This window comes from Dipodomys ordii, unplaced genomic scaffold (genome assembly GCF_000151885.1).
Source record: "Dipodomys ordii isolate 6190 unplaced genomic scaffold, Dord_2.0 Scaffold100, whole genome shotgun sequence".
NCBI lineage: Eukaryota > Metazoa > Chordata > Mammalia > Rodentia > Heteromyidae > Dipodomys > Dipodomys ordii.
The window spans coordinates 6,519,705-6,530,476 of NW_012267316.1; the positions used below are offsets into that span (position 1 = coordinate 6,519,705).

The window sequence follows — 10,772 nt, forward strand, 5'->3', positions numbered from 1 at the left end:
GTGCTGCTTCTCAGAAGGCTGTTGGTTGGGCTCCAACTCCCAGGTGATATATCAGTTGCTCCCACATCCTTGCCACCTTCCCCAACGCATACAGAACAGCCCTCCCATCCCCACACCCCATGCCCTGCAATAGCTGCTTGCAAAGGCCCCACACTGGATCAGCTATCCTGTCTAGTTTTATAAGTGGCTCTTGAAAAATCAGTCACTCACTCCACTTTATTTGCACAGAATATGAGGACTTGACTCTAAACAATCTACTAAGAAGGAAAAGACAAAGGTTTTCTTAGCAGAAACTGCTGAATAGAGTAAGGGAAAAAAATTACAGAACGGATTTAGAACCTTGGAAATTTAGCAGAATAAGATGATAGTCTACATGTATTTTTGGTTGCTCTACTACTTGCACTTGCCTCTAGCCCTTATAGCCTCATTTTAGGACATCATATAAAGAAGTCAAGTTCAATAGAAAATTAAGTTTATTTCTGGATATACCACAATCAAACATATTCTGTATTTATTTAGAATACCATAATCAGTGCAAAAATAGATTTCTCTCCTCTTTTGTAGAAGTTAATACAATACTTCGTGCTAAAAACATGATATTTTAGCCAGGTTTTCAGGATTAACTTCTCAAAACAAATAAAAATATATAGTTACACACATCAAATTTATCACACAAATATATATACAACAGCATAATTTTAGTGCAGAAAAACAAAGTTCCCAAATATAACAGGTAATTTACACAACATGTATTCTAATTTTTTTCAAGGGCTTCACCAATGAGTCGAACAGCAACACTTTTGCCCTCATCCGTCTGAATAATAAGCAATGCTTCAAATCTGCCTGCAGCCTCTGGTCTGAAGTGCACCGGGATATGGATGTAATGCCGGGCTCTGGGGAGAGAAGAAAATGGCAGCACATAATGTGACAGCAAGTCACCAGCCATGGCCTGAAGAATTAAATCATACTCCTCTGATATCTATTCTAATTTCTTTAATGCTATTATTTAATAAGAAATTAAAACAAAGAAGAGAAAATTCTAAAATTGGTATAGCTTGTGGCAGAGTACTTCCTAGAATGTATAAGATCGTGGGTTCAATCCTGAGCACCACCAAAAGATGAATGAAAATACAATTGAATTGAAAATACAATGGCAACTGTATCCTTGGCTAGTCAATAAAAAATAAATACAATATGAAAATATGTGCTAAAGATATACTTACTGTACATGGAGCTTGCAATCTACCTGCTAATGTAGGGTGCTTTTTACTAAGAAAGAGCAAGAGAATACTCTAAATACCAGGGCCTCATTCAATTCTGGCAGTTTTGGACTGGAAAGACTATTAAAACCATTTGATCCCTTCTGTTTCTTAACAACAGTACACTTTTTCTCCAAAATGTACATGGAACTTTTATCAGAAGTTTTCTACAGAGGCTCATTTGTTTGGCAGAGAGGAAGGCCAGTAGTGGGCCTGTGGTGTGCCACTTCAGAAATGATTTGACTGTGGCCAGCTATCATGTTGCTTTCCTGGGCACCACTAGCTGGGCAGTGCTACACTTCTGTAGCACCAATTCCTCTCTGACTCTTGAGTGCTGCTCTGAGCAGTGTCACCCTTTACACCAGAAAGCTGGCAGGCCCAATGGGAAATAAACAGAACAAGAAGTAGAGGAGATACTAGAAGAGGAGGAAGAAGAGGAGGTGGTGGAAAAAGTCAAGTTGTAATGGGCAAAGTAGAATACCTCCTAAAGTGGAAGGTTTCTCAGATAAGAGCAACAGATGGGAGCCAGAAGAGAACCTGCACTGCTCCAACCTCACTGCTGCGTTTCTGCAGTCACAGAAAACAGCACATAAGACAGATAAATCAGAGGGAGGCAAACGTAAAGCAGATGCTGATTCTGAAGATAAAGGAGAGAAAGGAAAACCAAAGAAAAAGAAAAAAAGTCAGAAAACCACAAGGCTTTGCCCAGGGGTTGGGAGCCCGAGCAGATTACTGGAGCTACAGACCCCAACAGAGAGCTCATGTCCCTGATGAAATGAAAAACGGGTAAGATAGTCCCTGCCAAGGAAGCCGATGCTAAGTGCTCACAGTTGTCATACCCTTCTATGACTAAAGGCTGAAATAGCATTCTTACCCCTCGGAAGATGACACCAGCTCCTGTCACCTCTGACTGTGGTTTCAAGTGGGGAGAAAGGAGTTCTACTTCTGATACCATAAATGCGGCTTGAGAAAAGGTTCCTTGAAAAGCTGGTATAGTTTCTATGCCTTCCAAGTACTTTACAGCCATTCCATACTATGTAGTTGGCACACGCATCCCAAGAGGAGGGGGAAGGGTTATGTATTTCAAGGCAACCCACTCCGTAGTTTGCTGAGAAAGGCAAAGGGCCTTCTATGAAGGACAGAACTTGCAAAAGTGTGTGTGTGTGTGTGTCTTCAAAGAGCATCTCCACAAGCCACAGCCTTCTTCCCAATAGTGTCAACCACATTTCTGTATGTGTGTAGTTTTTGGCTGTTATAGGTGTATTATTTGGAGTGGAGGAATGGACAGGGAGAAGGGAGATGGGTAGGATTTTGGCTTAAATTTTTGGTTTAAATTTGAGCGCTGATTGGGGAAATGGTGAAACAATAGAAAGAACTAATAGTTTGGTTCTGTATTCAGGTTAGCTTTCAAAAAATACCACTGGCACCATAAATGAAGACTGTGAAAGACTGCTTAAAAGCAGTGAATGACTGTGAATGAGGGATTCCCTGACTCAGCTTTGTATTACCCAGGAGGCTACAAAGCTGCTGCTCTGGAGATGGCAAATGAATTGAAGGGGGGCCTTTCATTGAAGAGTATACACAGGCAGACCATTCTGATGTCTTAAAGGTGCTAAATCTTGAAATTAAACAAAAAACCCTCCCTCCCCCCCCCCGAATTGTTATCAATCTGTCCACTTAAGCTACTCTCTTGATTTTGGGAGTGCTGAGGGAGTGAGTGTTCATGCTCTTAGGGTAAAGCCTTGCAATTTGTTTTTTGAACTCTGAGACCATTAGTGTCAGGATTCAGTCACAGCACAAATTTCATGGAGTCACTTCAAGGGTTTAATTATCCCAAAAAGCACTTGTTTCAAGAGATTAATTTTCATACTGGGGCAGTGCTTTCCTTAAAAGATACAAAACAATATTAAGAATTAACATCTACCTCAAATGTCTCTTTGTTTTGGTCTTTTTTTTTTGAGACAAGGTCTTGATATATAGCTTAGGCTGGCCTTGAACTCTCAATTCTGCTGCCTCGGCCTTCCAAATGCTGAGATTATAGGCGTGTACCACCACACCCAGCTAAAATTGCTCTAACTAAAATCATGAGCTCTATGGATTCTTGACATCTTGCATCTAGATCTACACCATAAAATCTTTCTAGGAATATATGTTAGTCATCTGTGAAAATTCTAACTATAAACTTCATACCATGCTGTCAGGCTTTGTCTTAATAAAATTGTAGAATAAAAAAAAATTCTAGTCGGGCACTGGTGGCTCACACCTGTCATCCTAGCTTCTCAGGATTATGGTTCAAAGTCAGCCTGGGCAGGAATGTCTGTGAGACTCTTATCTCCAATTAACCACCAGAAAACTGGAAGTGGCACTGTGGCTCAAGTGGTAGAGCTTTAGCCTTGAGCTGAAGAGCTCAGGGACAGCACCCAGGCCCAGAGTTCAATACCCAAGACCGACCCAAAAAAAAAAATTCTAAAAAGTTCATTTTCAGATTATATAGAGACAGGCAATTAAGTATCCTGTATTTATAAGTAGTAAGTTTGTTTTTATCCATAAATTATGTCTCCAAAGGAGACCTGTATGTCTATGGTGAAAGGTCTTTGTACACTTTATGTGACATCATTAACTGTAGAGAGCTGTGTGCAGCCGCACCTGGAAGATGGCGCCGGCTTCCGCCCTCCGCCTTCCCGATGGCGAGTGCTCTCTGTGGTAAACAACTCCTTGTATGGCTAAGGCAAAGAATCTGGCTTGCTTCCGCGCACCTGAACCTATTGGTGGTTCCCACGTGGCGTATCAGGGTTGGCTACCCAACGGGTACTTAAGGCTGTGGGGAATTCTCCCCGGGGTTGGGGTCAGAAGATTGCTCAAAGGTCCTGAATAAACTGCAAAGAGAAGAGTTCGGTGTCGCGTCTTCCTTGCTGGTCGAGGCGGTAGCGACAATTAACGTTCAGTCTTTTATGTGGAATTTTAAAGAATTGAGACTTTTCCTCGTGGGGAAGCACTCCAGCCCTCAGTCTCTTCTCAGCCACACATCTGGAAGTATGGTCATTAGAATTTTTGCACACTGCTGTCCTATGTGGTCCCTGATGAAATCCAGTATATAATATTAGCTTTTAGATGCAATGCAGCATGTTGGGCTAATGATTTTTTTTAACATAGTATTTCAAAGATGCTTTCTTGGACATATCTGTTAGCTAGCATAGATCTAGATCTTCAGCTATAGCGGAATATATGGTATTCCTCCATGTCCTGGGCTTAATTCCAGGAGCCTGTGGACACTGAAACTGTGGATGCTTAACTACCTTATCTAGAATGGCACAGTATCTGTAAATAGCCTATGCACATCCTCCACATACTTTAAAATCAGCCCTAATTATAATACTAATTATAATACCTAACAACATGTTACATAAACAGTTGTACTGTATTTGCTTAGGGAATTAATGAGGGAAAAATATCAGTTGTTTAGTATAGATGTAATTCTTTTTTGCTGAATATTTTCAATTGGTGGTAGGTAATGCAGAACTCATGAATACAGAAGACTTGAATACATAGTCTAATTTATATAGCAAACATGTCTATCTTATCTGTCCTATCTATCTATCTATCTATCTATCTATCTATCTATCTATCTATCTATCTATCTATCTATCTAATCTATCTATCTATCTACCTACCTATCCATTCATTTTTGAGTGCAGTGGATCAAACCCAGGACCTGTGCACACTAGACACTCGTTCTCTCACTGAGATACATTCCTAGCCCCTGTATTTTTTATTTAAAGCCTTGGGGTGTTTTTCCTCAAAATACCCTGTACTTTTCCATGTCAACGCTAATATATCTTAAAAAAAAAAAAAAGAAACTTGCTCTATGGCATTAACAACAATGTTCTCTTTTATGTTAACATTTCAATACTCAAGAATTTGCCAACCTAAAAAACTCTTATTAGGGCTGGGAAGGTGGCTCAGTGGTAGAGCGCTTGCCTTGCATGCCTGAGGCCCTGGGTTCAATTCCTCAGCACCACATAAGCAAAAAGAAAAAAGCTGGAAGTAGCATTGTGGCTCAAGTGGTAGAGTGCTAGCCTTGAGCTGAAGAGCTGAAGGATAGTGCCTAGGCCTAGAGTTCAGGCCCCATGACCAGATCCCCCCCCAAAAAAAAAATTAAAAAAAAAACTATTATTAATTAACATAAATAACAAAATATCCCCAAATAAATCTGGGACCCTATTCCTTTCCTGTTTTTTTGTTTTTGTTGTTGTTGTTTTTTGTCAGTTGTGGGGCCTGAACTCTGGGCCTGGGCGCTGTCCCTCAGCTCTTCAGCTCAAGGATAGCGCTCTACCACTTGAGCCACAGTACCACTTCTGGATTTTTCTGTTTATGTGGTGCTGAAGAATAGAATCCAGGGCCTCGTGCATACAAGATAAGCCACCTTCCCAGCCCCCTGTTGTTTGTTTTTGTTTTTTGGGTTGTTTTAGGTCTGAGACCAGGACTCAAAGTTGGTACCTTCACTTTTGTTCATTAGCTAGCACTCTACCAACTGAGTTACACCTCCAACCCCATCTATCACACCTTCCTACTTCTACCATTAATGCTTCTAAAAGAAGCAGAACTTGATCACACTTTTTCTGAGGGTTAGGATAAGAATTAGAGCTAATAATAGAAGTGACCATTATTAATAAAATTCAATACAGAATATAGAATTGCTCTATATCCCAACAAAGTGTTTAAAATTGTTATCCTTTCAATATGAAATGTCTTCTACAGGGCTCATATGTTGAAGGCTGGGCCCCAGCTGAATCTAATCATGGAGAAGTGATAAAATATAAGGACTCTGATTAAATCAATACATGAATCCTCTAATACATTCATAATCTGATATCATTATATCATGTAGGTGGCCATATTTGGAGGAGGTAGGCCACTAGGGGCAGGCCTCTGAAGGATGTATCTTGTTTCCTGCTCTTCCTTTTCTCTCTGCTTCCTGGCTGCCATAAGGTGAGCACCTTTGCTCTGCCAGGCCCCATGTTGCCATGTTTTTCTTTACCTCAGGCCCACAGTCATGGAGCCGGCTGAAACTTCTTTAACTCTGAGCCCAAATGAAGCTTTCCTCCCTTGAGCTGTTTTCTCAGTATTCTATCACAGTGATGAGAAAGGTTAACTAATATGAAAAGGTATTGTGACAAATCTCCTGTTCCAAGATTACATTCTATTTTGAATACACTGTAATAACAAACCTAGAAATTCAATCAACTAGAACTTTCCCTCTCTAAATTTAAAAGGAGCCCCTTTTTATTAAAAAATAATAATAAGCTAACACATTAGTACATCAAGGTATCACCATGATCAGAAATGGGAAACAACACAAATATTTGGTTCCTAAGTGTCAGAACAGGTTGTTAAGTTGCTGCTTAGCTGCAGCTTCTGCTAGAACTAACCTTCCCTCTGAAACCACACAGCAGGATCTGCCAGCAAGTCTGCCAAGACTAAGCTACTCCTCTGGAGCGAGGACACAAAGGCACAACAAAGTGGTGACCTTACTTCAGTAGGAAATAGTATAGTGTATAATGACAAAGGTTAAAAAAAAAAAGTAAACCCAAACAAATTCTTTTAAAAATATACAAAAAGGAGATAAGCAATTAGTGTCCTCCCAAAGAACTTTTACCCTATTGCTTCATTTATAAATCTGTACTTTTAAGGGAGCTAAATACCCTCAGCATACATATTTGTGCTTACCTACCTCTATATAAGGCAAAGCCCCTGTGACTTCTGGGAAACTCTTCTGCCTCTTGCTGTTACAGTCAGCAAGGGAAATGCTTTTCATGTGTTGATGCTGGAACTTGAAAGTGCAGCCCCAGCAAGCCTCTAATAGCCTTGGCAAAGGTACACTGTGTAAGGTAATTATTACTTCGTATACCCTATGGATGACCACAGTCACATTATTATGCTGGAAGTGTACTTAATGGTGTCAGTGAGCAGACTAGAAATTACTTCCTCAGGGTTCTAAAAACTGAGATTTTGTTCCACTTGCTAAAGCAAGGGAACTGTTTCTCTCAATCACCAATTACAGTTTATGAGCTCCTTTGTCCAAAGTCAAAGTTTCTTAATAGTTGGGACAAACACAAAAGCACTCAGTTCAATAGTGAGAATAAGCACCTACTACTTCAGTGTTCGGAACACTTTCCAGCAAGGTTAGTGCAGCAGCTGGCTTCTCCTGCGGATTCTCCTTGGCTCTGAATAAGCCAGCCTCTGTCCTTTACTTCACATGATATTTATTATCTATATGAGGTCAGTGGATGTGGCATGACAGAAGTCTTCTATGTCCTAGAATTAGACTTAGTGCTTTACACACAAATTTTCTTTTTCATTTTTTTCTTACTGGCTTTTTTGTTCATGATGGTACTTTATCATTCAAGCCACTCTACTTCTGCTTTTTTGCTTGTTTTTTGGAGTCAAGAGTATCTCAGACTCGGGCTGGGAAGGTGGCTCAGTGGTAGAGCGCTTGCCTTGCATGCACGAGGCCCTGGGTTCGATTCCTCAGTACCACATAAGCAGAAAAAGCCGGAAGTGGCGCTGTGGCTCCAGTGGTAGAGCGCTAGCCTTGAGCTGAAGAGCTGAGGGACAGCGCCCAGGCCCAGAGTTCAGGCCCCATGACTGGCAAAAAAAAAGAGTATCTCAGACTTGTCTGTCTATGATGGCTTTGAACAACTCTCCAATCTCAGCCTCCTGAGGAGATAAGGTTTTAGCAACTAGCAACTTATTTATATACTATTTATATACAAGTAGCTTCTTATTTATATTTTATCAAATTTACTGTGAGTTGCTACTGTTAAAACCAAAGATGGAATTATTATGAATTATTTACTCTATTGTTACATAAGAATAGTGCCAACTGATGCTTTCTGGAAACTCATTGAGATCAGAATGACCTAATGAAGTAGAAAATTATCTCATTTAAGTTCGTCTTTGGAGTATAAAAGTTTTAAAAGATTTAGCCAAGCACTGGTAGGTAGCTTGTGCCTAAAATCCTAGCTACTCAGGAGACTGCGATCTGAAGATCCTGGTTCAAAGCCAGCCCACACAGGAAAGTCCATGAGACTCTTATCTTCAATTAACCACCAAAAGGCCAAAGTGGAGCTGTGGCACTAACCTTAAGCAAAAGAAGCTCAAGGATAGTGCCCAAGCCTTGAGTTCAAACTTTAGAATCAGCACACAGACATAAAACAAGTTGTAACCAATTTAAATATAAGAGTACAAACAGTCTGTATCTTTTGCTGTCATTTAAAATGCTATCCAAGGTTTACTTAATTTAAAAATATTTTCTCATGTTTCTAAAATGTAGGCTTACACCTTAAATTTTCCTAGCACTGGGATGACAAGTCAACAGTTCCCCTCAACAAAACTGGATACTTTCATATAAAGCAGGATAAAATGAACACTTTTTTTTCCCCTTTGAATTGTTTTAGAGACAGGGTCTCAGTAGTCCTTTGAACTTGTGATCCTTTAACTTGTGACTACATAAAGTCTCATTGTATATTCCTGACTAGCTTGAGTATGTAACAATGGATACTATTATATTAAGTGGGGTCATAATGAACACTTACTTTACTTTAAATTGTTTCTGAGACAGGGTCTCACTGTGTAGTCCAGACTGGCCTTGAACTTGAGAGAGAAAGAGAGACCCCCATCTCTCAAGTGCTAGAGGTGCAAGTTTATGCCACTACCCCTAGCTATGTTTGGAAAACAAGATAAAATCAAAATGGCAAAATGCCATTTCATTGATATCACATGAATTTCTCATCATGCATGTGAATAGTATTGTCACAACCTACATGAAAAGTAGCAAAACCACCAGGCAGTTTGACATATCTTGCTTAAAAATTAACATGATGATGAGGCTGGGAAGGTGGCTCAGTGGTAGAGCGTTTGCCTTGCATGCATGAGGCCCTGGGTTCGATTCCTCAGCACCACATAAGCAAAAAGAAAAAAGCCGGAAGTGGTGCTGTGGCTCAAGTGGTAGAGCGCTAACCTTGAGCTGAAGAGCTGAGGGACAGCGCCCAGACCCAGAGTTCAGGCCCCACGACCGGACCCAAAAAAAAAAAAATTGACATGATGAAAAATATAGATTAATAGGAAAATAATCTGATATTTTAATAATCAATTTAGTTAATGTTGTGGCTTACACCTATCCCTGTCCCCCTTACCCCCACATAAAAGATAACTGTCTGAACCAAGAAGCAGCTCTTACCAGATATCAAAACTCGTAACATCTTGATCATGATTTTTCTAGGTGCCAGAATTGTGTGAAATGGATTTCCGTTGTTTTTGAGTCACCTGGTCTATAGTATCTGTTCTAGCAGCTGGGATAGATTGAGATGCTACAGAAAGATCACCTTTTATACTTATGTCATTTCATTTAGCTGGTCCCATTCCTACTCTTGACCTCTGAAAAGATACCTCGTCTTGTAACATTACAATGGGCAACACTTAGGAATCTTCTGGAAAGGATCAAGAAAGTTGAGTTGTCAGTGACTGATGCCTGTAATCCTGGCTGTTAAATTATCATTAACTTCTGATAGGTTTTGAACACCTCATTGTCTAGCTATAAAATAAAAACAATAACAATTTAACAGATTTTTTTTGGGGGGTGGGGTCAGTCCTGGAGCTTGAACTCTGGGCCTGGGCGCTGTCCCTCTCTGAGCTTTTCAGCTCAAGGCTAGCGCTCTACCACTGGGGACACAGCACCACTTCCAGTTTTCTGAGTGGTTTATTGGAGATAAGAGTCTCATAGCCTTTCCTGCTTGGGATGGCTTTGAACTGCAATCCTCAAATCTCACCCTCCTGAGTAGCTAGGATTACAGAAATGAGCCACGCCCGGCATAATCAGATACTTTTAATATTGGCTCCTTACCAAAACTAGATGAGGTACATATAAGTAATGTTTTTGTTTTTCAAAGTTGATAATAGGCTCTTCAAAAGATTTTTTTGTGTCCATCCTGGCGGTTCAACTCAGGGCTTGTCCTCAAACTTTTTAGCTCAAGGCTAGTGCTCTACCACTTGAGCCACAACTTAAAAAAAAAAAAAAGCCTTTTTTATTTTGCCAGTCCTGGGGCATGAACACAAGGCCTGGGCACTGTCCCTAAGCTTCTTTTGCTCAACACTAGCACTTTACAACTTGAGCCACAGAGCCACTTCTAGCTTTTTCTGTTTATATGGTACTGAGGAATCGAATCCAAGGCTTCATGCATGCAAGGCAAGCACTAAAGTATTTCATGGATCTACTGCATGCAATGGCTAGGTCAGTCCACAGTGCTTGCCTAGCATGGGCAAGGTTCTGGTTTAAAAACCAGTGCTGCTAAACAGAAAAACAAACCAAAGAATTCTGGTTATGATGAGGGTCAGGAGCTAGTCTGAGACTGAATTAATAAGGCAGACATTACATTTGAATTAAGATAATAACATTAGGCTGGGAAGGTGGCTCAGTGGTAGAACGCTTGCCTTGAATGCATGAGGACCTGGGTT

General features: G+C 40.4%; 1 protein-coding gene across 1 annotated transcript in view; it reads right to left on the reverse strand.

Annotated features, from left to right (window-relative positions):
• Positions 1 to 455: 455 nt before the first annotated feature.
• Positions 456 to 10,772, reverse strand: part of Cep192 (centrosomal protein 192kDa) — a 129,975-nt gene continuing 119,658 nt past the window's right edge. Inside the window, exon 45 of the mRNA XM_013027142.1 lies at positions 456 to 893. Within this exon, the coding sequence (XP_012882596.1) occupies positions 755 to 893 (139 nt within the window). The 3' untranslated portion in view covers positions 456 to 754. The remainder of the gene's footprint in view (positions 894 to 10,772) is intronic.